At 50.9% G+C, this 27,884-nt stretch overlaps 1 protein-coding gene and 1 pseudogene across 4 annotated transcripts in view; one reads left to right on the top strand and one right to left on the bottom strand.

Moving 5' to 3' along the window:
- Window positions 1-27,884, bottom strand: part of PLCG2 (phospholipase C gamma 2) — a 160,971-nt gene that overhangs the window by 75,215 nt on the left and 57,872 nt on the right. For all 4 annotated transcript variants that reach the window (XM_049622502.1, XM_049622504.1, XM_049622503.1 and 1 more), the window contains exons 3-8: window positions 27,035-27,178; window positions 24,997-25,090; window positions 24,192-24,239; window positions 13,721-13,805; window positions 11,516-11,599; window positions 2,199-2,242 (exon numbers count right to left, since the gene is read on the bottom strand). In XM_049622502.1, coding sequence (XP_049478459.1) covers window positions 2,199-2,242; window positions 11,516-11,599; window positions 13,721-13,805; window positions 24,192-24,239; window positions 24,997-25,090; window positions 27,035-27,178 — 499 coding nt within the window. The remainder of the gene's footprint in view (window positions 1-2,198; window positions 2,243-11,515; window positions 11,600-13,720; window positions 13,806-24,191; window positions 24,240-24,996; window positions 25,091-27,034; window positions 27,179-27,884) is intronic.
- Window positions 995-1,487, top strand: LOC125916351 (40S ribosomal protein S12-like; annotated as a pseudogene).

Genomic DNA, 27,884 nt, shown 5'->3' with positions numbered 1-27,884 from the left:
CATCAAAGGGTCTCCTCGGAAGCCACAATCCAGTTTGCTGAGCCACTCAGGGCTCCGAAGCAGCAGTGGGGGTCAGCTGAAGCCCCCCAGGTTCTGGGAGGGTGGGGGGAATCAGCCTGAAGACACAAGACACAGGCTTTGGAGCAGATGAAGGCCTACTGTTGGGAGAATTTTCCGTTTGAGAGGAGAGAACCTTTCGCCCTGCATACAGGGAGACCCCACCTCAGCCGGCAGCCTGCTGACAGATGGCCTCATGGAGAGGATGTTCGGGGCCACTGAAAAAGTGGGACCTCACTGGACTGGCAGAGCAACCCTGGCTTCTGTGGAAAGTGCATTCTGTAGAACAGAGCTTTAAGGGGAAATCTATACCCTAGAATTTGCAAGGTGTCTATGTGGGGGGGAGGGAAGCGGGGGTGTCTTTTAAAGCACAGGCGATAAAACACACTTTAAGCTGTTGCCTTTACTGAACTCACTTAGAATCCAAAAGTCTATTGTCATTCTCTAATTGAGAATGTACTTCCAATCTTCTTTGCTAACGACCCTCATGGTCTAACCCTAATTTTTTCCTTACAATACTACATGAAAATCAGATTTGTTTTGGGGTGCCTGGGTGGCTCAGTCAGTTAAATATCTGTCTTGATTTCGGCTCAGGTCATGATCTCACGGTCCTGAGACTGAGCCACGAGTTGGGCTCTGTGCTGAGTGTGGAATGTGCTGGGGATTCTCTCCCTCCCTCTCTCTCTCTGCCCCTCCCCCACTCATGCACATGCGCTCTCTCAAAATAAAAAATTAAACATTTTTTTAAAAACCAGGTTGATGGGGGGGTGGGAGGGAGGGGAGGGGAGGTGATGGGCATTGAAGAGGGCATCTTTTGGGATGACCGCTGGGTGTTGTATGGAAACTAATTTGACAATAAATTTCATATAATAAAAAAGAAAAAAAAAGAGAAAAGAAAACAAACAAATAAAAACCCAGATGTTGCCCTTTCCCTGCCGCCGCTGAGTCTCGCGGAGGCAGAGGCTCGGGTGCGGTCAAGATTCGGCTCCATCCGTAACCTACCACCATGGCCGAGGAAGGCATTGCTGCTGGGGGTGTAACGGACGTTAATACCGCTTGACAAGAGGTGCTGAAGACCGCCCTCATCCACGATGGCCTAGCGCGTGGAATTCGCGAAGCTGCCAAAGCCCTAGACAAGCGCCAAGCCCATCTTTGTGTGCTGGCATCCAACTGTGATGAGCCTATGTCTGTCAAGTTGGTGGAGGCCCTTTGTGCTGAGCACCAGATCAACCTAATTAAGGTTGATGACAACAAGAAACTAGGGGAAAGGGTCGGCCTCTTTAAAACTGACAGGGAGGGAAAACCCCGTGAAGTGGTTGGTTGCAGTTGTGTGGTGGTTAAGGACTCTGGCAAAGAGTCTCAGGCCAAGGATGTCATCGAGGAATGCTTCAAACGCAAGAAATGAACAAATGAACTTGACTCTTGTTCCTCAAAAAAAACAAACAAACAAAAAAAAACAAGCCAAAATAAAAAAAATAAAAAAAATAAAAACCAGATGTTTCATATATACTGTGCAGTCTTGAGGTTTCTGGTTTAGAAAGGAACAGGGGTCAGTTGCCAGAGTGTCCTCATCAGTGAGGGCTGGTTCTGAAAAGCAGGCCTAGATCAGCGTGCCACAAATCATGCTAGGTGCTGTTAACTCCGTGGCCAACATTTCATAATCACAGAACATTTCATAAAACCCCACTTGGGGAATGAGGAAGAATAGTAAAGGTCCTGACAAGTACTGCAGCACTTACATTTTAATAATACCATTATCACTATTTATGAGCCCTTGGCCATCCCACACACCACAGCAAGCACTTTATATGCTTCAACTCGTTTTAATTCACTTAAATCTGCTTGACCAGGCATTTCCAAAACTCATTTCTGGGAGAGCAGGTCCTAAAGCATACAGGCGTCTCTGTAGAACCTGCTGGCCTACCCTCCCACCACTCCACAAACCCTGCTGTTGTTCACGTTTATCCATGCCAAGGGCTCAGGACAGCCAATTTCCCAATGAGAGACTTTGCCCCTGTGGAGATCAGCGTGTGCCCACAGAGGTGCCCCCCCCCCCTTGGAGCCAGCTGGGAGGACCCACACGGGCACCCAAGCCCAACACAGCCACCCTGAACAACAATAACCCAAAAGAGGTGCCTCACCCCAAGATGAACACGGAAGAATCTTTTTTGAATTCATCAAGAATCTGAAAGAGAAAACAGAAGGAAAACACACACAAAATAAGAACATGAGACAAGTCAAGCCACTTCATGCACATGGACAGGGTTTTTTAATTAAACAATTATAACTGGCATGACTTGTAATATTTGAATATGACAGAAACTTAGGTAGAAGTCTTCTTCGCCCCCTTCTTAGTCTAATTCCTGAGAAGCAATCAATCTTAGTAATTTGGTAGGTTGCCTTCTAGAATCTGTTTAGTGGATATTCATTTTAATTATACCTTATCCTATCATATTACATCCATGTCTCCAAACTTTTAGCTGTGTTTTAGGCTTTATTATTCTGCTCCTCAATCATCCTGCATCATTACTATGAAAACCCACACTGTATTCCATAATACGGACATCACTGATGTTCTGCTGTTAGACCCAGCATTACAAAGAGTGTCCATGTATCTGTGTATTTTTGCCCGGCCGCACAAAATATTTCCATTGGGTAGACAGGGAAGCACCTGGGTACGGTGTGTGCCTGTTAACTTTGACAGATTCACCAAACTCTTCTCCAAACAACTGTCCAGACCAGCGCCCCCACCAGAGAATGCATAGCCTTTTCTACACCCTCACTGCTGCATTTCCCGTCAGTAATATTGCAGCGAGCTAATTTTTCATCTTCAGATTCGAGAGAAGGGAAGAAGTATTGGGCAGCTTCGGTCCTGCCCTTCATGGCCACACACACACACACACCCCATACTGTCCCTGCTTCCGGTTAGGTAGCATTACCTTAATAATTTTTAATCAGGCTATGACTGGATAAGCATTTGAGAAATTCAGGGCACAGATGGACACGTAGCCACTGGCATGTTACAAACGCTAATGATAGAACTACAACTCCCAGTCTAGACTCCCCAGTCCTTTAGCCAAACTGCCTGGAGTCCAGGATGATACAAGGAAAACCAACGTTCCAGAGAAGGTATGGACAGGCCCCTGGGAAGCATCAGGAGGTCTGCGTTGGTCTGTGCACGTATGTGTTTTTATTTCTGGAAAGATGATCTACAGCTTTAATCAGCATCTCAAAGAAATGGGTCACCCAGAAAGGTTAAGAGCCGCTTTCAGAAGAGCTCACAAGTCTCCCTTCTATTTACGTGTAACTGACAGCATAGCTATTTCTTAAATAAAAAAAAAAAAAAAAAAAGAAGAAGAAGGGATTTGGGGCAGTGCGTGCTGTTATTTGGATGTTTGGCACTTAGATCACTAGATCGACACGGCGCTTCAGGCCAGATCCCTTCTAAACCCAAACCCCGAGACTGGTTTCCTTACACCTGGAGAAAGCCGGGTCTAGACTTATCCTCAATTATCTATGCTATGAGATCCTTAAAGCCAGTCTTTTCCTTTACTTCTTTTCAAGGAAGCACACAAAAAGCTCCACCCCATTTCAGCCAGGCGGGCAGTGGGGCCAAAGGAGGGGGTGCCCCGACTGCAGAGAGGCCTCCAGAGCCAGAAAACACGGGGAGAAACACCCCAGCTTCCCCTCTTGCACGCCTGTACCCCCATCCCTATCCGCCCATTTGCTGAACCTGCTGGCAGAACACCTGGGAATGAGTTTGTGGGAATGAGCCCCCCACAGGGCACAGAGTGGGACAGGGGGTAGACTGGAGGCAAAAAGGCAAATAGTACCAGCCTGAGGCTCACCTCTTGGGTAGCAGAAACAGAATTCACAGACGCAAGGCAATAGCGTAGGCCTGGGGGTAGGGGTGACGGGGAACCGAAGACAGAAGGCGTGAAGATTCCTGGGTGGGTGCATCCAGCAGCGTGGCCAGTCACGCATTCGCTGCAGTGAAGACTGGGGGAGGGGAGGAGTGTCACCAGGCCTCTCCCGAACATTCCAGCAGGAGATGCAAAGCAAGCTGGCAGTGAGACGGGCAAGTCCGGTGAGACACTGGCCCTGCCTGGGACGCACCAACCTTTGGACACGAAGAAATCAAAGACCCCGCCAAGAACGTGTGAGTGCAGAGACAGTGAGGTAAGAGGAGAATGAAGACAGCACAGTGTCTCAAAGCCAAGTGACGATATCCAGGAGAGAGACACCAGTGATCTACGCCATGGAGCGGGCAAGATGAAGGCCACAGGACCGACCAGTGGCTCTGTTGATGTGGAGGTCACTGGTCTTAGGAAAACATCAACTGCCGTGGGGTGAGAAGCATGGAACGTGGCTGGGGCAGGGAGGGAGGCAAGGGGGACAGCAAGGTCGACGGCGCTCCTGCAAGAGGTCACTCTACGGGGCAGAGAAATGAGGCAGCAGTCAGAGGACATGCGTCAAGGAGGGCATTCTATCGATGGAAGACAGTATAGCATGTGTTACATGCGTCCCCCGAGAGATCTGTGCAAGCCCTAAGCCCCCCGCACCTGTGAACGGGACCTTACTTGGAAATAGGGTCTTTGCAGATGTGATCGAGTTAAGGCGAGGTCCTGCCGGATTACGGTGGGCCCTAGTCCAATGACTGGAGTCCTTATAAAGAGGGACACCTGGAGGCCGGCACAGACCAGGGCAAGGCGGCCACGTGATGACGGAGGCAGAGACTGGAGCGATGCGTCTCCAAGGCCAGGAGCACCCAGGACGGCCAGCTGACACCAGAAGTGGGGAGAGAGGCAAGGAGATTCTCCCCCCGAGATTTCAGTGGGAGCTGAGTGGTGTCAGCACCCTTACTGGGAGAGAACAGAGGTCTGTTCTCTTCGGCCACTTAGCTGGGGTCTGCTGCGGCAGCCCTGACAAACTAATGGCTTGTCAGGAGCTGACACGAGGCAGCCACGACCTCAGTTACCCCCGGCACCCATCCCACCCAGAAGACAGTAAAGCGAAGCCCACTTTGGCAACAAAAAACAGGCTCCGGGAGGATGAGCAGCTGTTTTCAGACGACATACCCAGAATGTCAAGGGGCCACAATTTCAGCCCCCGTCCACCTTGGTTCATCTCCAGTGGCCTTCACAGTACGTGCAAATGCACACAAAGTGAATAATGACATCCTAGCAAGGAGAGAAGAATATTCTAGATGCTACAAGGCACTCAGAGTGAAGAGACAGCAATTAGGTTATGTTACCATTACCGTGTAGGGTTATGTGGTCAAATTCTACTAAACCAGGATGTCGGGGGCCCCGTGTGACTCTGGGTGATGTCCTGACCCGTCTCACCCCAGCAGAGGATCAATGAGGTCAAGAGAGATGTCTGTTTTGCTAACCACTGGGCCCTCTTGGCTCAAACATTTGTTGAATGAATGCTGAAAATAATGGGTCAATTAATTTTCTCTAGGAAAAATTTAAAGGCTACGAAAAAAGTCACCTCTGACTTTTGAGTCCCAGGAGAAGAGGCAGTTACAGCTAGACAAGGGAAGGGGCCGTGCCCAAGGATGGGGACCACAGAAGCAAGAGCCCAGAGGAATCGAGGTCAAGGAGTTGAGTCTCCCCATATGGCAGGGGCACCCTCCAGGCTGTAACTCAGCCTACACATGCTGTGCTCATTTGAGCCATTTGGTTCCAGGAGGCCAAGGGGAAAGTGGCAGTGACAGAAAAAGCTAACCAGAGGGTCACTGCCGACGTGTGCACGGTGGGTCCTTCTCCCTCCTCGCTGCCAATTCGAATAATATACCACATTCCCTGTCCCTGGAAGCCTCAGCCAGCATACCATCACAGAATGTGACTCACTTGTCATACGCTCACACCCATGTAAAACTCAGAAGAATAAACATTTAGTCTTTCTACCAAAAGTATAATCCCAGGTATAATCGTAGAAGCTTTGCAGGCGTTTCAATTATCTTTTTCTTTGTATGTGCGTCTTACTTTTAAGTAATAGACAAAACATTACTTTGCTTATAATACCATTTATTCAAACATCAGAAATGAATTTCCTATCAAGTGCCGCCCGGTCATCTGCTTCAATACGGTGAGCGGTCAGAGGACACTCTGGGAAAGCCACCGATTCTGACCGAGATGGTCTTTCTGAAGCAGGACAGAGAGCGGGAGCACCAAAGGTCAGCGCTTCCTTCCCCCGTGTGGCATTCTGCCTCATGAAAGGCTGTTCTGAGGGCCAGCTGTGTGCAGGACACTCTCTGGGGTGACCGCTATCTCTGAGCCCTTTTAACCCTCTCACCGAGCCTGGAGGATGGGCGCCGTCACCCCCAAACAACAGACAAGACTGAGGGTGTGGACACTTAAGGCTGCTCTCAGCTACAAGTAACACTAAGGGAAGATTACTGCCACCTTAAAAAAAATTACAGCTGTTTTCTAGAACAGGCAAACAAGCAAGAGAGGATGCCTGCATTCAGACCCCGTGGGGATGGTAATGGGCGGGAGGAGGCAGTGAGTGCTTGTTTGCTGGTACCCTGCACGGGTGGGAGGGTACTTGTTCTCTGACTGGCACGGGACACAGTTTGTGTGATTACTACTTGTGAGCCGCTGGAGAGCAACTTCAAATCTTGGGTTTATGGGAACCCTTGGTGGACAGGCTTTGAAGACGGCCTTAGGATGTCCTCCTCCCTCCAGCCCTGCATTATCCCTGCCACTTGCAAAAGGCATGGGTGCACGCGATTACACGTCTATGACTACATGATGATGCCGTATACGAGTGAGCAACTGTCTTGCCAGCTTTGGGGAAGCCAGCAGCCATGTAGGCGAGCCCCATCCCTCAGGGAGCTGTGGGTGGCTTCTGGACAACAAGGAACTGAACCCTCAATCCTACACCTGTAAGGAACTAAAGGTTCCACAACTTCATGGGCTTGGAAGCAGATCTTTTCCCACTTGAGTCTCAGATGAGACCACAGCCCCCAGCTAAAATCCCGTGAGACCCCAGAGCAGAGAATCCAGCCAACGTGTGCCAGAATGCCTGAGCCCCAGAAACTGCATCATACGTGATATTGCTATCTGGCTAACGAGGAACCGTAGCACATTTCCGAAGGAATCTACTGGAGGGTCCAGAGGATGCATCGTCTGAAAGGGCAGGGCGTAAAAACAGACAGATAAACAGCAACCTGAACGCCACACCCCACCGAGGTGAAACTCAAGTCCCGGACCAACAGCAGGAAGGAAACCAGCCAGCTATCCTCGCTGATGATGCCCGATGCCCCACCATCACTGACCAAGGGGGACTTCGCTTGTCTGGTGGGGAGGCAGCAAGGCAGCAGTTACAAAGCTGGGTATTAAAGCATTTAAGGAAGAAACAATACGACGCTGGGTTTGCTTCAACATCATCTGAGCAGAGGGAAGTGGGCAAGGGCAAGATGAAACCCGATGGCCATGAGCTGATCATCGCTAAAGCTGTGATGGTCCACAGAGGGTTCGCATACCTTTGCCTCTGCTTATACGTGTTTGACATTCCCTTTCATGAGAACATTTTAAAAATTAAAAAAGCCGTGTCAGTGGCTGGGCACTGAAGTCGGGCAGAGGAGCGTTCAAATCCTAGCTGTATAACCTCCAGCAAGTAGCTTCCCTGAGCTTCAGTTTCTTTATCTGTAAAATGGGGCTAATAATGGTAGGTCTCGCACAGTTGGGAAGAGGATTAAGAGCACGTACAGCACTTAGCACAGCACCCAGTGTGTAGTTCACACTTAGGAAAGGTTCGCTAAGGATCTTTTTTTATAATATTGTTAGTATAACCTAGTTAGAGGCCCATCACCCGGGGAAACACATGGGATTAACTTTCTTCTCTTCCTGCTGCTACCCAAATTTTAGAAGCTTTGAGTCTTGACAGCAGCGATGTAAGCAGGTGGTTAGACACAAGGAGGAACTGGTTACCCCAAGCTGGAAACCTACAGGTACTGCTGAGCACGAACCCACTCCTGGGTCTAGGCTTGGGGGTTGTCCATCACCCTAAACAGCCCTATCTCCCCAGAAGAGCCTAGGAAATCCAGCTGAGCCTATAAGAGCATATATCTATTGCTTTTCTCTCCTCTGTGCAGCCAGCAAGGAGCCCAGGAAGTAAATTATATGCTAACAGTAGGGGAGGGGCATTTACCTACATAAGAGTTAGTGAGGTTTCTCAAGCTGGCCACTATCTATCAAGCTTGGGGTTTTGTTATTCAAATTCCAAGCCAGTTATACCCTCCAGTGGTGGAGATCAAGTGGTGGGGCCTGGTAGGCAAGGTAAATTAGCAGAGAGAAATGGGTGGTGGGTGAGAGCTGGGGCAAACCAGAGAATGCACGCTTCCTTTCTACTCATACATCCCCGTGGGGAACTCAGGAAAGACCCAGAGATAGCCAGATGTCCATTTTTTTTTAAAGCAACAGAAAAATCTAGATATTAATATGAAACTTCTTGAGTTTTAAGTGTAGGCAATTCATTTCAAGAAACACTTAAACCATTAGGCCAAGTACAACAGAATGCAGGCTGAAGGTGGCGTTCTGGCCAACAGAAGCCAGCCTCTGGTACAGATGGGGCGTCTCCCCACCCAAAACCGGGCAATCAAAGACACCCCCAGAGGATTCAGGGATTCTGCAGAAATCAGACTCAACTTTCTTTCTCCTCCTTCTCCCTCTCAAACACACACGCATTAGCCTTAAAAAGGGACATTAACAACAGTGCAGGTTGAATTAAGTCTCAGGTGGAATTTTATCACAGTGGAAACAGACCGCCAGCAGGCTAACCTGCTGGGCAGATTAACCTGCGGGCAGATTAAACAGCTTTTGTGCAAACCTTGTTCTCAAGTTTCGCCTGCCGTCCGTCTGATGAGACAGCATCCTGAAATTTCAAGGCAACTGACTATAAAAACAATTGTTTGCAACTACTTATCTGGAGTGAATCAAGCTTCTTCTCAATCCTGGTGAACTGCAGACAATTGCTATCTCCAATTGTCATTCTGGATTTCACTTGTGCATTGTCATCAAAGGTTTTCACTGTTCTCAAGAACTGATTATAAATCAAAGTTACAGATTTTGGCCTAAGAAGTGTTTTGATCAGCTTGTATGCAGTTTTTAAAAAAAATTTTTGTAATGTTTATTTATTTTTGTGAAAGAGAGAGAGAGAGACAGAGCATGAGTTGGGGAGAGGCAGAGAGAGAAGGAGACACAGAATCCGAAGCAGGCTCCAGGCTCTGAGCTGTCAGCACAGAGCCCGACACGGGGCTCAAACTCACAAACCGCGAGATCATGACTTGAGCTGAAGCCAGACACTTAACCCACTAAGCCACCCAGGCGCCCCAGCTTTTTTTTTTTTTAAGGTTTCATATAAAAAAGGGGAACAGGGTGCCTGGGGGGACTCAGGCCGTTGAGCATCTGACTGTTGACTTCAGCTCAGGTTATGATCTCGCAGGTTGTGAGTTCGAGCCCCACATCGGGCTCTGTGCTAGCAGTGTGAGGCCTACTTGGGATGCCGTCTCCCTCGCTCTCTGTCCCTCCCCTGCTTGCTCTCTATCGCTTTCTCAAATAACAATACAAAAAAACTTAAAAAAATAGGAGGAGGAAAGTTATATAATTTTTAAAGTTTTATAAGCAACGGCTTGATTGAATACCTTTATTTTATAAAGGTGGCTGAGTGAAAGAGAAAAAGTTGTCTTTCCTCAAAATCACCTGGTCAGCCAGGGCCAATTTAGGGGCTGACATCCGGGTCTTTCAATCCCCAAAGCTTATAGTCTTCCTACTCTCCTTGGCAAATCAAGAAGTAATATATGAAAACAACCCCAGTGAAGTAGAATTTTTTTACTCTATTAAAGAATGTATTTTTTCCCAATGTAGGCAGACGGCCAGCAGTCACCCATCAGAAAGCCTCACCCTGTGCCCACCTGCAGGCTTGCATGCAGAAGGCAATTAATAAGTGTCTTCTCAAGATTTTCATGCTCATCACTTAAAAATGCCTGCACTCTTGACTGCCCCACCCCCAGCCCTCATTCAGTGCTCCCTAGAGCCCAGTGGGAATCCCCGCCCCCATTACACAGATAAGAGACTGAGGCTGAGAATCGTGCGTGGCCAGCCCCAGATCACACAGCTCATAGGAGAAACCAGATCCTCTGGCTCCAAGTCCTATGTTCTCCCTGCTTTGGACCCACCCTTGCTACCTGCAAAGCCCTTTTCCAACAACCTCCTGTTTGCGGGATGAGTGCTGCCTGCCAGGCACTGTGCTCCATGCACTGCAATGAACAATCCTTCTTTTTAAGCTCTACGCTTTATGGGATTTTTTAAAATGTATGTTTGAGAGAGAAAGAGAAAGAGAGAGCAGGGGAGGGGCAGAGAGAGACAATCTCAAGCAGGTTCTACCCTGCCAGCACAGAGCCTGATGCGGGGCTCGATCCCACGAACCTCGAGATCATGACCTGAGAAGAAACCAAGAGCTGGATGCTTAACCAGCTGAGCCCCCCAGACGCCCCTATGGGACTCTCTTTTTATTGCAAAAGTAATGTACTCCTTGGAATGAGTCAGAAAGAACAGAGGTATGCAAAGAAAAATTCAGTGATCTCTCCTGCCCATCCTCCTAAACCCCTTCAGTGCATACACGAAATCAACATTAAACATAAAAACACACATAGACATATGGAGGGGGATTACTCTAGGCAGATTTTGGTTTTGTTTTTTATCAGACCTGGTTCCTCATGTGAATCTGCTGCTGGTTTTGCTCACAAAACACCATGAACATCCTTCCAGATCGACACACACACAGATTCAGGCTTCATAATCAGCTGCATGATGCTGTGTGCTATGGATGGACCACAGTTTACTCAGCCATTTCTCTCCTGAGAAGCATGCAGAAGGCTCCCAGCTATTTTGCTGGCATAAATAATGCTGCAATAAACACTCTACCACTCAATTCCTAGATCCCAGTGCCCTTATTTGTCTAAAACAGAGTCCCCAAAATGCCACCATCAGGTCAAAATGTATGCACATCTTATTTTAAAATGGCATATTATCTGAATGAAAAATTATTCTCATTAAAAAATGAATAAAAGCATAAAAAGAAGGAACACACACATAATCCCTCTATCCAGAGATGGTTACTCTTCATAATTTGATACATTTCCTTTGCAGAATGAGATCATGCAGTGGAGTTAGCTGAACTTAATAGGTTCAGATTAAATTCCAACCAGACTTGTCACATTCCCACCAGGAAGGTATGAGAGAGCCATTTCCCCCCGCTCCGATTTCCCCACAGCTCTCTCACGCCAACCTAACGGACACAAACAGTGAGTCGCAGCCACTCCCACGGTCTACTTCCTTGACTAGAAGGGACACTCAACGCTTCTCGTGGGTTTCTTAGGAGCGTGCTGGACTTTGACACACAGGGGAAACGAAAACATCATTGATCATTTGCCCAAGAATCGTCTTACCGACTTTTGCTGCTCAAACATAAGATTTTTATAGAAAAGGTGGAACTGCTCAAAGCTGAGTTCATCTTTGTGAGCGCCGATTTCCTGTAAATTAAAAGAAAAAGTAACCACTCGGTCTCTGAGGTTCCCTACAAGAACACCGCTCCACTATTAACAGGCAGGACCGCCCTTCGACAGCACTGGCTGAAAGCAAACTCGCAGTCTTCTGAAGTCAAACTGTTCACAGGTTTCCGAATTTATCTGCCTAGAGAACATAACCACCAGGAGTCCCACCAGGTAAGACCCTGGCCTTGAACCCCAAAATAAGAGTCTCGGCCAGAATCCCAAGGGCAGTAATACTTTCTGGGGGCAGGAGACATTTCCAAATCTAGACCTAGAGCAGGGTCCGTACATATAGGTCATTCTAAAAGCCAGGGAAAACTAACCAGGCCTTTGGACTTAAGAGTTCAACTCCAGTCAAGGCTTGTCCCCTGAACTGCTTAATGGCTTTGGGTCATTTACTTGAACCTTTCAGACCCTCAGTTTCTTCATCTGTAAAATGGGAAAACTACCACTACCCTCCCTAGGACTTCCCTGGAACCAAATCAGTAAGGTCTATGTATCACCTGCTCAGTAAGGGCTTGATAAAGAGCCAGGTTCCAGGGGGCTGCCTGGGTGGCTCAGTCGGCTGAGCGTCTGACTCTTGGTTTGGGCTCAGGTCATGATCTCATGGTTCATGGCCTCAGGCCTCATGTTGGGCTCCACGCTAACAACAGGGAGCCTACTTGGGATTCTCTGTCTCCCTCTCTCTGTGCCCCTCCAGGGAGCTCGCGCGCGCGCTCTCTCTCTCTCTCTCAAAATAAATAAATGCATTTTTTAAAAATATAGACTCCTGGGGCGCCTGGGTGGCTCAGTCGGTTAAGTGTCCGACTTCAGCTCAGGTCACGATCTCGCGATCCGTGAGTTCGAGCCCCGCGTCGGGCTCTGGGCTGATGGCTCAGAGCCTGGAGCCTGCTTCCGATTCTGTGTCTCCCTCTCTCTCTGCCCCTCCCCCATTCATGCTCTGTCTCTCTCTGTGTCAAAAATAAATAAAACGTTAAAAAAATATATATATATAAAGATTCCTGTGATGCGGTCATCAATGGTGAATGCTTCTCCCACCTCTGTTTCGGCCTTCTTTTAAATTTTTTTTTTCAACGTTTTTTATTTATTTTTGGGACAGAGAGACAGAGCATGAACGGGGGAGGGGCAGAGAGAGAGGGAGACACAGAATCGGAAACAGGCTCCAGGCTCCGAGCCATCAGCCCAGAGCCTGACGCGGGGCTCGAACTCACGGACCGCGAGATCGTGACCTGGCTGAAGTCGGACACTTAACCGACTGTGCCACCCAGGCGCCCCATTGGCCTTCTTAAAATAGTTGGAATGTTTTAGGCAGGTCGAAAGATGGCTTGATAGCCATAAGGTGGGTTAACACTTCCAAGAGCCCACTGGTACTGAAATGAATGCACATTCTTGGCTAAGGAAGCCTGTACCTGGGGCTGTCACTGACAAGGCCATGTGAGTCCTGCCATTGGGACCAGTGGAATGGAGAGTCACTGGGCTCCGTGACAAGGGTCAGGACCTCTCAGAGCACCACAAAGGGTGCCTACCCATCACCTCCGTTCTTATGCACTCAAGAAAGCCCCCCCGCCCTACTCTACACCCCCACTCTTAGAGTCACCACCTGCCACAGATCTACCAATAACTCCATTATGCAAGAACATAAACAAACTAAGTGATGGCGGGGAGCAGGGGTGGTAGGGAAGTGGGGGGATGGGCAGAGAAGAGCTAACTCCAAGTATGTTGGGAGGACTTGCATACAAAATGCCACATCCCTGACAACCTACGTAAGGAAACTTCCATGATAGTTTCAAAACAAAAGAAAACAAAAAAAACCCCACGTGTTCAACGTTACTTGAAGGAAAGCAGGCTGTGCGATGGTGAGGGAAAGGGAAGGCTATACTGTGGGAACATCCCAAGTCAAGCAGCTCAGCAAACGTGGTCCTCAAGGAGGATGTTGTCTGCTAGGATTGCAAACATGGGCCTACGATCTCCAAGGGGTCCCTCTGTCTCAACTGAGACAGAGGAATCAGGAGGTGAAGGATTCTCCTGGGCACCATTCAGCGGGGCTCAAAGGCTAAGCGACCCTAAATTCACAAAATCACCACGCCAAGCCACGGAACTTACCACAAACTTATCTTTGAGGAACTTGGCACTGTTCACTTTGAAGTTGACCAAGGGCAAGATGGTCTTCAGCTCCCGGAGGGTGATGCTGCAAAAGAAGGAAACCCCAGCTCTATCCACCTCGAGGGGCTTCAATGGTACAGGGAGCGGCTGTTCCCATCCACTGCACCCTCAGGAGCCCCGTGAGAAGACGGGCCAGACACAAGAGACCTTGGGCTCAAGGGGGCTGATGCCACGATGTGCAAGTCTGGTCTCCACACTTCAGGGATGGCCGTGGACTCAGGTCACTTAAGAGATTCACAGGGTGAGCAGAACATGGTATCAGGTGCCCAGAAAGCTTTGCAGATAGGAAATGTCCCAGGGGTTCAAACGAAGGGGAGATCGATGAAGGCCAGAGGGCGAGGGGGAAGGAGCTGACCTTATTCAAGCACCTGCGATGTGCCAGGCAATAACGTTACCTAACCCCTCACTACACTTGACCCCTCAACACAGTAAGCATCACCCACCCTCAGGGTTCAGAACAGGCCACGGGGTGGTGTTTGAGGGGGGAGGGCACACTGCTCGAGGTCAGAGCTGGGTGACGGCAGAGCTTGGGTTTGAATCAAATCCCAAAACGTACAGTAATCTGGACCACATCACAGAAATCTTCATGCATGTTTTTTGCTAGGCCAGGTGGCAAGTTCAGGTTCAGAGCCAAGAAAGGGAGAGCGCATTCCGAGCAAAGGAAATAACCGTACTGGGGACACCTGAGTGGCTCAGGCAGCTCAACATCCGACTTCAGCTCGGTTCATGATCCTGTAATTCGCAGGTTCGAGCCCCACTTTAGACTCTATGCTAATAGCTCAGAGCCTGGAGCCTGCTTCGGATTCTGTGTCTCCCTCTCTCTGTGCCCCTCTCCTGCTCACACTCTGTTTCCCTCTTTCTCAAAAATAAGTAAAACATTAACAACAATTATTTTTTAAAAAAGAAATAACCATACTGGGGCACCTGGTGACTCAGTCGGTCAAGCGTCCAACTCTTGATTTCGGCTCAGGTCATGATCTCAGGGTTCCTGAGTTTAAGCCCTGCATCAGGCTTTGTGCTTACAGTGCAAAGCCCACTTGAGGTCTTCTGTCCCCCCCCTCTCTGCCCCTCCCCTGCTCGCGTGCTTTGTCTCTCAAAAAATAAAACGTTTCAAAAGTAAAAAAGAAATAACCGTGCTAGCAATAATAACAGCAGTGATGGCTGAAACCGAAATAGCGCATACTCAATGCTAGGCACCGCTCCAGGGGACAGGGACACACACACTCATTCGATGCCCTGCCACCTTACGAGGCCCACACCGTTAGCACCTCCATATTCCAGCTGAAGAAACAGGCTCAGAGAGGCTGGGCGCTGGGACATGGAGGACGTGGACTCCAGGGCAGCTGCCTATAACCACCGCACGTTACTTCCCCTCTGGGAAGAGCATGAACGGTGGGGAGGTATACGGGGTTAGGGTGGTGGGTCAAGGGCATGAGATCCAGACCCCTGTGGCCGCAGAGCCGGGCGTCTGGCAGAGTGAGAGACGGTGGTCCGGGGGAGCTGTTGGTGTGGTCAACAAAAACTGCTCTGTGTTCTGGAGACGTCAGGCTGGACAGGGCTGTGCACGGCCAAGGAGGGAAGCCTGCCCAGGATGTGGGCAGAAAATGGCCCAGTTTCCCCAACGCTGCCAACTCGGCCTCTGCCGGTACATCCGGAAGGAAGCAGCACGTTCTACTCAGCAGCTGCCCCTGGAGGCGACTACATGGGACACTGGCCATCTCAGTGTCCCCATGGCCAGCCGTTTTACCTCTAGTCTAACAGCCCCCCTAACATCAGACTCCTTTACCTGCAAGATGCTTCCCTACCCCCCACTACTCCAGGGCCTGCACCGAGGGCTTTCCCAGAGACACTGAGAGCACCCATGTCAGGAGTGGCTGGCTGGGCACAGAATCAAGCAGGCTGCCTGAGACTCCCATCCTGACCCAGCCCCCGGGGGTGTCCGGGAAGAACCCGGCCAGGGCAGGATGAACAGAGAAGAGCAGCAGGGGCTGGCACCACGAGACGGGACAGGGAGGGGGTCTGGTCAAGCTGGTGTCCCTGCAGCGCTCATCCAGGATCAAGGAAGAGGTCAGAGTCCCCTTGGGGACCCAGAACCTCGAGGCAGAAACAGGGCCAAGAACCCTCCCCACATCAGGCACCAACACAGGGGGGCTGGGAGCCAATGGAGCAAATACAGGGTCTGGGGTAAGGAGACACTGAGCAACGGGGCATCTGAATCCACCGGCTGTGGAAGTCCCACCTTACCGCACAACAGGTGAACCCCCAGGTAAAGGGGGGGGGGGGCGAAGAGCTTCCTTGGGCCCCCGTGCCGGGACTTTGCCACCCCACTCCCCTCCCCACACTCCCGCCCCCATCCCCGGGCCTGTGGCTGTGCACTGCAGAACCTGACCATGAGCAAGAACAAGCACGGAGACTCCCCAGCTGCTGGAGGGGAGGAACCCAGCAGCCCCAACTTCACCGCTCTCCCCGTCTGGGACTTGTCATGAGATGAAGAGCGCGCCTCACCAGGGTCACATCCAGCATGCAATGACTAGTCAGTCAGAGCGAGCAGCTCTCTGATGACCTCAATGGAGGACGGCTCTACAGGCCGTGCTTGTGACCATGGCAGCCCATCTCCTTCTACCCCCTTCACACCCACAGGTGTCCGTCCACCCCCACACCCACCCCAGAAAGCTTCCCACACACAAACCCACGTTTTAGACTCTGCTTCCTACAGGCTCGGCCAGTGACAGCCGGTTGCGAACCAGGGCGATTCCTTTGGAGAGGGAAGACTAGACATGATCCCCGCCATGGGCCACAAAGGGCCCTCCATCTTCCCTGGAAGACATCACTCTACCATGGTGGCATCTTCCCTTGTCGGCCTGGCACGGTCCCAGCTCCTACAGCAGCGCATCCCAGCAGCCCTTACCATGCTGCCCGGGGTTTGTAGCCCCAGGAAACTTATCTGCCCCCCTGAGGCTGGATCAACATCTCCACCACCCTAGGCTTCTTAGAGCAAGGAAGGACAATAATAAGCCTATGTCGTGGCCAACCTAAGTCAGGCACCGCCTAAATGCTTTTCACACACCGACCCACTGAAACCTCACACCAGGAACTATTCTCTCTCTTCTACAGACAGATTAGAGAGCTAAGGCACAGAGAAATTAAGTAATTCACCCAAACTCACACAACCAGTAAGTGTCCAAGCAGAGATTCAAACCTCACCACCGCCCAACTTTCTATGATGATGGAAATGTTCTAGATCTGCGTTGTGCAATGTAGCAGCCGCCACCCACATGTGGCTACTGGCCATCTGAAATGTGGCTAGCATGACCGAGGAACTAAAATTTTACTTTTATTTAATTTTAATTGATTTAAATAGCCACACGTAGCTAGGGGGCGCCATACTGGACAGAGCAGCTCTAGAAGCTTGGTTGTCCAGGTAGGGTCCCTAGACCAGCGGCACCAACATCAGCTGGGAGTTTGTTCGAAATGCAAATTCTTGAGCCCCAGGCCAGACCTAGTGAAGGAGAATCTGTGCAGGGGAGACTGCACACCTAAGGCTAACGCCCCGCTCCCCCAGGACGTCCCAATGTGCTGGGGCCACAATGTTAACTGCCTGGTAGCTATCTGCATGCCTGCTGACGGACAGACCTGGACCCACACACCTGCCCCCCACCTGCAACCCCTGCCCCCTTCTGCCTCCTGAAGACCTAACACAGTCTGCCCTCTGTCCCTGCCAGCATGAAGAATAAAGCACAGCATTCAGCCTGTGCAAATCCAACGTCATATACCAAGGGGCAAAAGGCAAAGGAGGGAAAGAAATGTCCACAGGCGACAATCTGCTACCAGCCTTTGAGGCTGCTATCCGTCTGTGGGACTCAGAGCCTGTGACCCTCACACCTGGTAACACAATTCCAGGGGCCCTCAAGGAAGGCTCAGGGGGGTTTCTCAAGGTATATTTAAAAAAAATTTTTTTTAATGTTAATTTCTCTTTGAGAGAGACAGTGAGCAAGCATGCATGTGTGCACGCTGGGGAGGGGCAGAGAGAGAGGGAGACACAGAATGGGAAGCAGGCTCCGGGCTCCGAGCTGTCAGCACAGAGCCTGATGCAGGGTTCAAACCCACCAACTGTGAGATCATGACCTGAGCCGAAGTCGGTCACTTAACCAACTGAGCCACCCAGGCACCCCTCAAGGTATATTTTGACCACAGAAATTTCCCCCTTTTGCACCAACCTCAGAACATAATTCCCAGGTAAGAGACAACTCAACTCTAAAGGCTCAAAGATGGACTGGGGCTGGGTCTCTAAAAATCTAGCCAAGAGTTATGGTGAAAGCACTAACACCTTTGACTCAGTGTCCCCAGGCCTGGAAATGTCTTAAGGAACTCTTTCAAAGCTAGAACGTTCCATCTGCTCAATGTTATGTGTAGGAATAAAAGGTAGAACTTTCATCCAACAATCACTAGGAACACCAAACCAGTCAGACCTCTGACCTCAAGGAGCCTCCACCAACGTGAGCAGCAACTAGAAGGGAGGACTCAAGAAAAGCGGAGCACATCCGCCCAATGGGGACTAGGCAGCCATGGCACAAGGCTAAGAATCCTACAGAGACCCAAAAAATGCTTCTTATGAGCGTCATGTCATAGGTTCACTATGAAGACAACTGGGTGAAAATGTGAACCTAAGGAAGAACTGGACATAACTTAAATGACACACAAAAGACAACTTTTCAAACCAAGTGTCACCTTTCCATTGGTTGATTCCTAATGTAGGCACTGACATCATATTCCTGAAGAGGTGAAATGAAACATGTATGTTCTTACGGTTTAACACGAGGTGAAGTCAGTTTAACTCTCCCCTCCTTCAGGGTGGGCTGGACTCAAGAGATTTAGTCCCCAAGAACAGGGTTGGAGACGACTTTACAAAGGAGAAATCTTCCGACACCACCTTGGCCAGGTGATTAAGCACTGCATGGCCGCGGATGAGCCGCACCGGGAGCACACACTACTCAATGTGACAGAACGAACGAGAACTTCACCTCTGTGGTACTCTTCCCCAACACCCGCAGCCGCAGCCTACCTGTCACTCCAGCCTAATCACGACAAAAAGGTCAGACCAACACGAACCAAGGGCTGTACTACAACATACCTGAGATGTGCTGCTCAGAAGTGTCAAGGTCAGGAAAGACTGAGAAATGGTCACGGACCAGAGGAGACCAAGGGACAGAACAACGAAGTGTAACGCCGGGCCCCTGGACTGGATCTCGAACCAGGAAAAGGACGTCAGTGGGAAAACACTGAGCCCCAAATAAAGTCCAGGGCTCAGTTCTGAGTCACATACCAATGCTGGTTTCTTAGTTTTGACAAATACATCATGACGAGGCGTGATGTGAGCATTACAGAAAGCGGGAGGAGGATTTGGGAACTCCCTGTAAGATCTTTGCAACTTTCCTCTAAATGAAAAATTATTCCAAAATTTAGAAATTACAAAAGAAAAGGATACAAGATCGTGCGTGCAATTAGATTTTGATAAAGTCAAATGAATAAGTAAAAAGAAGCTGAAGATGAAAATCTACTGAAAAAAATTATAGCTGGAGTTAACAGTGCTTACCATTTAATATCCAATTTATACTTTTTTTTCTAGTTTTCAGTATTTATAAAGTTTCCTAGAACTAATAGGAGTTACTTTCATATTTTTTTGAAAATTCGCTTTTTCAAAGGTAATTATAAATAATTTTTTAAAAAATCACTTTTTCGGGGCACCAGCATGGCTCAGTCATTTAAGCGTCCAACTTCAGCTCAGGTCATAATCCCATGGTTTGCGGGTTTGAGCCCCGTGTCAGGCTCTGTGCTGACAGCTCAGAGCCTGGAGCCTGCTTCAGATTCTGTGTCTCCCTCTCTCTCTCTGCCCCGCCCCTGCTCACGCTCTTTCTCTTTCTAAAGTAAATAAACATTTAAAAAAATAATAATAAAATAAAAATAGAAAATTCACTTTTTCAAAAGGTAATATAAATAACAGCATGAACATGAAAAATAAAATATTGTGTCTCAGGGTCAGTGCTTGAAAGCTGAAGAAGGACTAAAATCATGAGGTGAACTTTTGAAATGGGCAAAGGATCTGAACAGACATTTCTCCAGAGAAGACAGGCAAAACTAAAAAGCATGTGAAAAGATGCTCAACATCCCTAGTCATGAGGAAGATGCAAAGCAAAACCAAAATGAGCTACTATTTCACACCCACTAAAGTGGCTGTTATTTGAAAGAAAGGGAGGGAGGGAGGGAGGGAGGGAGGGACGGAGGGAGGGAGGGAGGGAGGAAGGGAGGGACGGAGGGACAGAGGGAGGGAGGAAGGAAGGAAGAGGAAAGTAACTTGACAAGCAAGTGGCAAAGACTGGAGCCCTTGTGCCCTGCTGGTGGCTGTGTCAGTCTGCACCTGCCGTGGGAAACGGTAAAGCAGTTTGTCTAAGACTTGAACAGTATGGGGGGTGCCTGGGTGGCTCAGTTGGGTGAAGTGTCTGACTCTTGATTTCAACTCAAGTCACGACCTCACAGTTTCATGAGTTCGAGCCCAGCACTGGGCTCTGTGCTCTGTCTCTCTCAAAATAAATAAATAAACTTAAGGGGCGCCTGGGTGGTACAGTCAGTTAAGCACCCGACTTCGGCTCAGGTCATGATCTTGCTGTTTGTGGGTTCGAGCCCCACATGGGGCTCTGCTGTCAGCTGAGAGCCTGAAGCCAGTTTCGGATTCTGTGTCCCCTCTCGTTCGGCCCCTCCCCAACTCATGCACTGTCTCTCTCTCTCTCTTTCAAAAGTAAATAAGCATTAAAAATTATTTTAAAAATATATAAACTTAAAAAAAAAAAAAGAACAGTACTACCATTTGATTCCACAAATCCACTTCTGGAAAACGTACACAGGAACTGAAAACAGGGGCATGAACATTCACGTTCAAAGGAACCATACTCACAACAGCCAAAAGAGGAAGGTTATTAAAGTGTCCATCAACAGATGCACGGACAAACAAAACGTGGTCTGCACCTATGGCGGAATATTATGCAGCCTTAAAAAGGAAATTGTGACACCTGCTACAGGAACATGGATGAACCGTGAAGATGTCCTGAGTGAAACAAGCCAGGAAGACAAATACTGCCTAATTCCACACTTACGAAGTGCCCAGAGCAGTCACACCCCATGGAGACAGAACGGAGAAGAGAGGTGATCAGGGCGGGGGAGGAGGAGAGGGGCAGTTACCGTTCACGGGGATGGAGTTTCAGTCCCGTAAGGAGAAAAGAGCACTGAAGCCAGATGGCGGTGGATGCACAACAGCACGAATGTACTTCATCTCACAGAGGCATACGCTTAAAATGGTAGATCTTACCATAATCAAATTCAATAGTTTATAGGGCACCTGGGTGGCTCAGTCAGTCAACCGTCCGACTTCAGCTCAGGTCATGATGTCCCAGTTCGTGGGTTCGAGCCCCGTGTCGTGCTCTGTGCTGACAGCTCGGAGCCTGGAGCCTGTTTCAGTTTTGATATCTCCCTCCCTCCCTCCCTCCCTCCCTCCCTCTCTCTCTCTCTCTCTCTCTCTCAAAAACAAATAAAACATTAACATTTTTTTAAAAAAAATAAGAAGTGGGGCCCCTGGGTGGCTCAGTCAGTTGAGCGTCTGACTTCGGCTCAGGTCATGATCTCACGGTCTGTGAGTTCGAGCCCCACGTCGGGCTCTGTGCTGATAGCTCTGAGCCCAGAGCCGGTTTCGGATTCTGCGTCTCTCCCTCTGACCCTCCCCCATTCGTGCTCTGTCTCTCTCTGTCTCAAAAATAAATAAACATTAAAAAAATAATAATAATAAAATAAAAAAAATAAGAAGAAAAGCACCACCAAGCAGTGATGGGGGAGCCCCATCCTGGTGGCACGCCCAGCAAGCTGGGTTGCTGCAGACGAGTCAGGTTACTCCTCTTGGCCTCAGTGTCCTCATGAAATGAACCACGAGGCACCCAGCTCAGCAGTCTGAACATTCCAGAAGCCCCTGCAACTCCAAGAGCACCCTGACCACTGCAAGCCCAGTTCTCCACAAACACCAGCTGCTACCCTTTTGCCTCTGGACGCGCTCGACGGTGAACGAGGCGGGCTGGCCGAGACGAGTGCCGAGAAGCTGGGCACCGCCTGGGCCCGACGGCCTCGAGCCCGCCGCCCGCCCGGGGGTCTTTCCTTGGCTTCTGCCACTCCTTTGTTTTCCTGCAGGAAATGCCATCGGTCGTGGGCGACAGGAAGGGAGGGGAAACTGGCAGAGCAGAAGTCGGTCGCCCTGCAGCTGGCACCTCGGTCGGAGTTCCTCTGGAAAAACTCCACCCGGGCCTCCCAGAACCACAGGAAAGGTGGCGTTTTCCACATGTTGACAGAGCGGCGGGGCTCTGCCCGAGGAGAGCAAAGTCGGGGAGGGTGAACGGTGAAGCCAGGAACAGGGCGTCAAGTCCAGAAACTGACTTCCTCTCTGCTGAAGGTTCTGGTCGATGGAAAGACGGACCTCTGAGCGGGAATGCATTCTGAGCGGGACAGCCAGAGGGAGGCTTCCGTGTCTTGACAAGATGGAGAGGCGGACTTCCACACCAAAGCAGCAACCCTGTACCTGGCGTGCACGGAGAGAGGGCCCGGGGGGGCTCCACCTGTCACCCCTGTGCCAAGCCCAACGATGAATCACCTCGAAGCCACACAGAAAGGAAACACGAGGGAGGCCCCACCTCGGAGGCTGAAAGAGACCAGTGTGAACAAAATCCTCTGACGCGGGGACCCCCCCCACCCCAGATCCACCTGCGTTAACACCAGGGCACAGCCCGGGGTGTGGGGCCACACGGTGACTGCTGGACAGGTGGACGAGGGAGGGGGGCGCAGAACACGGAGCGTGTTTCTGCAGACCTAACGACATGGCTGAACGTTTCACCACCACGGGTTACAGTTTCTCCGACGTCCCGTCGGACGGCGTACGTGGAACAAACCACGGAGGAGGTGCGTCCGAACTCTGACATCACCGGGTGATGGAGGACAGCGGCCTGACCCCCAGGAGCCTGCGAGATGGAAAGGGGACACCCGGGGACAGGTGGAAAGGCTAGCTGCGACCTCGCATACCACACTGACATACCTTAGCGGAGAAAAGGAAGAAGGAAAATCACTTAAAACTTGAAGAAAAAGAGCCTCTTTTGTGAGGCTCAAATGATACGTTAATTGTAAGTGCTGAGCACAGTATCTAGTGTGTGGGGGCTCGATAAATGGTGGCTTTTATCAGTTTATTATTAATAACAACTGGATCATAACCTAAAAAAACAGATGAGAGCATCTTCAACTTCACTCATAAATAAATACAAATTTAAGCAAAAATCTGCCGTTGCCTTTCACCCATAGGTCATCACGGGTCAGTCCGGTGATACAGGGCATAGGGAAAGGGGTGCCCTCCTGACCGCTGGGACAAATGCTAACTGCTACCACCTCCCTCAAAATGGCAGACCAGAGGGGCACCTGGGTGGCTCAGTCGGTTAAGCGTCCGACTTCGGCTCAGGTCACGATCTCACGGTCCGTGAGTTCGAGCCCCGCGTCGGGCTCTGTGCTGACAGCTCAGAGCCTGGAGCCTGTTTCAGATTCTGTGTCTCCCTCTCTCTCTGCTCCTCACCTGTTCATGCTCTGTCTCTGTCTCAAAAATAAATAAACGTTAAAAAAAATTAAAAAAAAAATGGTAGACCAGAAAACGCTGCATGGCTGGGACCCCTCCTCTAAGACTCTATCACACACGTTTACCCACAGGGAGACCCAAAGGTTGCCACGGCAACAGTCGTCACAAGGATAACAAAGGACCAGGAACCACTCTGCCTCCATCAAGAAGAAATGATTTCTCATGAGTAAGGAGATTACACCCCAGCCAAGGACAAAACCATGTTTGTTACAGAAACGTCTGGCACACAGCATCATGTGTGCTGACAGGGAGGGAACTGCTCGGAGACGTACTGTTCAGTGAACGAGCACAACGAATTGCGTGTTATCCCATTGCCCGGCTCACGTCTGCCCAGCCCGAGTAACCATGGCGAGTCAACACGGGTTACTTCGTTAATGGTGGACCTCTGTCCCACCACAAAATTGGGCAGGCGCCACAGCCATCTCGTTTCTCCCCGGGACACGGAAGGTGCTGGGATACGAAGGCAGAGAAGTTGTCTGTGCGGACGGCCTTGAGCATCCACAGAAGCAAGGCCCCAGACGGTCGTGTCTCCACCGACACCCAGCACCTGGTGCGGTGCCTGGTACCTCGAGGGTCCAATCCAACCTCACGAGGACCTTTCCACACCACAAAACATGCTCCGACTGCCTCGGGATGTTCAAGGAAAGAACACCAGAGGCCAAAATGATCTGGAAGAAAACCCACAAGAATATGAACGAATCTCACCTGTTTCTTCTGGTTTGATCCACTGAATAAATCTGCTTTCTCAGCCAACTAGGAAGAGAGTTGAGACAGAGGGAGGGACAGAGAATTAGTACACAAACAAAACTGGTTCTGTGGAATGGGGGCAAAGGAAACCGGAAACAAGAGGAGTTTTCCAATTTGCTAACTCGGGCAGCTTGGGAAGAAGCAGGTTTCTCCTTGGGGCTGACACGCCCTAGTTAGGAGCCAAGAGGCCCCTCCGAGAGGAGCCTAGAGGCCGGCATTCCTTAAACTGACGATCCTCTCTGATGACATTCATTCATCCCCCCAAAAAGCTGGTAAGAAAAATGGCGGGAATCCGAGGGCTTTAACCGAGGGGACGAGAATTCACACACAATCCCACGCAGACGTCCGTGACGCTGACTCACGGGCAAGGCAGTCCTGAGCCTCCCCGATCCAGGAGGCAGTGGCAGTTGCGAAATGCGGTACCCTGCATCTGACTGCGGTCTGGTGAGCTGGTTTAATCCCTTCCTGATCCTGTAAGAAGGAGGCCCTCAATCCTCCCCTGGGACACAGCGCCAACGTGTGTTTCTGGCTCGGCTTCAACGTACTCCTCACCCCACCAGGCCAAGCAAGGCTTAGCACCGAGAGAGGCTCTCCGACGAGAAGGTGGGGAGCCCACAGCGCCTCCTGGGAGCTGCTGCACACAGGACACTCACTGAGCCTCCAAGATGAAACGCCCCACTTTTCTTTTCTTCACTCACGTTGGCTCAAGGGAAAAGAATAAATTAATGTGCAAATACAGAGATAAACAAGCAAAAGTCAATACCTCTCAATAATGGTGGGCGTAGACGCACTCATCGCTTCCTGGTGTAAGATTTTCAAGCCAGAGAGCCACTTAGTGGCGTCTTCTTTAGAATCAGCTGGACAGGTGAATAGGAAGGCAAATGTTGTTACTCGCTGGGAAGACGTCTACAGACAGACCGAGCCCCATACAGCCCATGGGGACGGGAGAAGCCAGTGCTGGTTTCTAGTTTTGCACGAGGGCACGGAAAAGGCATCTCCTTCACACCTTCGTAGCTCTACGACCTGCTTTCTGTCCAAGATGAGGCCACGTGCCAGCGATGACCCTTCTACAGCAGGGGTGACCAGTGGGACACCTTTTCCCCCCACGGGTTTTAGCTTTTACTCCTATGCTAACGAATAAAGTGCAGGATCTAGGATTATTCACACCCCAGTCCAGAGCAGCCCTCAGCATTTCCCGTTTCCAGATAAGGTCAGGGAGAAGGCAAGGGCTTGGCATCACTGAGGGACCACAAGTCCCTCGGCACCGCTTCAGGGCTGTGTGACATTCGGCTGGTTCCTCAGCCTCTCTGTGCCTCATTTCCTCATCAGTAAAATGGAGCTAGCAAGGCAAACGCCTCTGAGTTATGGCACATGCCTTAAGGACCAGGTACCCTGTTCACGTGGACGAGAGCACGCTGAGGCGGCTGCTCTCACCCTTCCCGTGTGCAGGAAGAGAATACGAAGCTCAGAGGGCAGAGAGACCCGTCCCAGAGCCAGTCAGCGTGAAGCTGGGATCTGAATCCAGGCGTCACGCCCTCTCTACTGGACTTGAACTGGAGAGCTCTGGAAGAGAGACCCCAGAGTGGAAGAGACATCAAAGCTGGCACCCCGGACTCACGGTCTCCCTGCCCAGAACAACCAGACCTCAGCCTGCAGCAGAGCAAAGTGGACACGACACTGGAAGTTCACGGGCCCAGGCCCCTCTCTGCTGCGTCATCCCTGCACCAACCACACGCCAACCGTCAGACGTCCGCCCCCCCATCTCCCACATCCAGCTTGCTATTTCCCTCCTTCAGCTCCTCACACACGCACCACCCTCCCCCCGGACTGGCCTCCCTCTTTCCTCCCAACTCCTACGTATGCCTCAAAACCCAGTTTAAAAGGGCCCTCCTCTGCAAAGCCTTCCCTGGAAGTGGGCCCTCCGTGCCGCTACAGCACACTGTATGGTGATTGGCCTCTAGCTCTCATCACAGTGCCCCATGAGCCCCCGTCCGCAAGGCAGCGACTGGGTCCCATTATCTCCACGGTCCCAGGGGCATTTAGGTCAGTCCAGCGCAGAGTGGACGCTCAGAGGTGCGTGACAGACAGAGCAAATCAACGAGAGCTGCTCTGCACTCGTTTACATGTCCCCGACCATGCTCAGGTTTTGTCTTCTCCTCGCCTTGGTCTACCTTCAGTGGGATTTACTTTCTCTCTCATCAGTCGTGGTTGAACACACAGCTCTAAGTAAGTCCCAGGGCTGGGCCTGAAGCGGGGACAAGCTTCTGCCTCTGAGTGAAGTGCTGAGCTTTTCCACAGCTTATCTTCTGGCCTCACAGAGGCCCTTTCGGCCTTTTGGTGGATTCATACGGATGGCTGGAAATCTCACCTCCAGATCATGTGTGAGTGTGCGTGTGCATGCACGTGTATGTGTGTGTGTGTGCACACATATGTGTGAGATATAAGATTTCAGGATCCTTCCGACAGATCAGCTAAACTGCGTAAACAGTGTAGACCAGGATCTGTCGGATGAAAACTAGAACCTGCCTTCAGCAATCTGCATGAGCCAAGCAGGCCCTTAACAGACGCTTACAACATCCCATTGGGGCAGACGCGATCATTCTCCCTGTTTCACAGCTGAGCAAACTGCAGCTCAGAGAGGTGGAGCAGCTTGCCCAAAGGCACACAGCTAGAAAGAGGCAGGGGAGAATTCAAAACCCCGATGTCCCTGGAATACACATGAGGGCATTCTGCTGCTAGAGGACGTCCTGGGGAGGAAGCCAGGCACAGTCAAGGAGGAAAGCACACGGACGTGCACTCACCTGCCAAACTCAGAGTGCTCAGGACGAACTGGGTGCCGTACAAGATGGTGAAACAGCAGTCCTCCTTCTGGCGGGCTGCCTTCGCGCGCTCAAAATCCTTGGAGTTCTTCCCGGGGCGGATTTCCTTGATTTCCATGATATCCACTAGAAGACAATTGAGAGGAGCCCATGAGAAGCTGGAGTTCACTCCGCCTGGGGACGCAGCCCACGCCTGCACCCCGCTCATGCACAGCCCAGCCCCCTCATCCCTGGCCTGGAGACAGGCGGTCCCGGCCCCTCAGCCCTGCCTGGACGGCAGGATTACACGCAAGCAAGTAAAAACCTGGCTGGTTTAAGCTACTAAGTACTGGGACAGTTGTTGTAGACCAAGAGACGGCAGAAATAAGAGGAAATCCATTCTCCCTATGATCCCTGCTGCTGCTGGACTCCAACCCACTCCGGGACAAATTGGGCCAGGATGGCCACCTGGCCCAGGGGCGACCCCTCCCCCTCACGGATGGCCACCCGGACCAGGGGTGACCCCTCCCCCTCAGGGACAGCCACCTGGCCCAGGGATGACCCCTCCCCCCCACGGATGGCCACCTGGCCCAGGGGTGACCCCTCCCCCTCAAGGATGGCCACCTGGCCCAGGGGTGACCCCTCCCCATCAGGGACGGCCACCTGGCCCAGGGATGACCCCTCCCCCCCACGGATGGCCACCTGGCCCAGGGGTGACCCCTCCCCCTCACGGATGGCCACCTGGCCCAGGGATGACCCCTCCCCCCCACGGATGGCCACCTGGCCCAGGGGCGACCCCTCCCCCCCACGGATGGCCACCTGGCCCAGGGGCGACCCCTCCCCCTCACGGATG

This window comes from Panthera uncia (genome assembly GCF_023721935.1).
Source record: "Panthera uncia isolate 11264 chromosome E2 unlocalized genomic scaffold, Puncia_PCG_1.0 HiC_scaffold_20, whole genome shotgun sequence".
Taxonomy (NCBI): Eukaryota; Metazoa; Chordata; class Mammalia; order Carnivora; family Felidae; genus Panthera; species Panthera uncia.
This window is presented reverse-complemented; position numbering and strand designations above follow the sequence as displayed.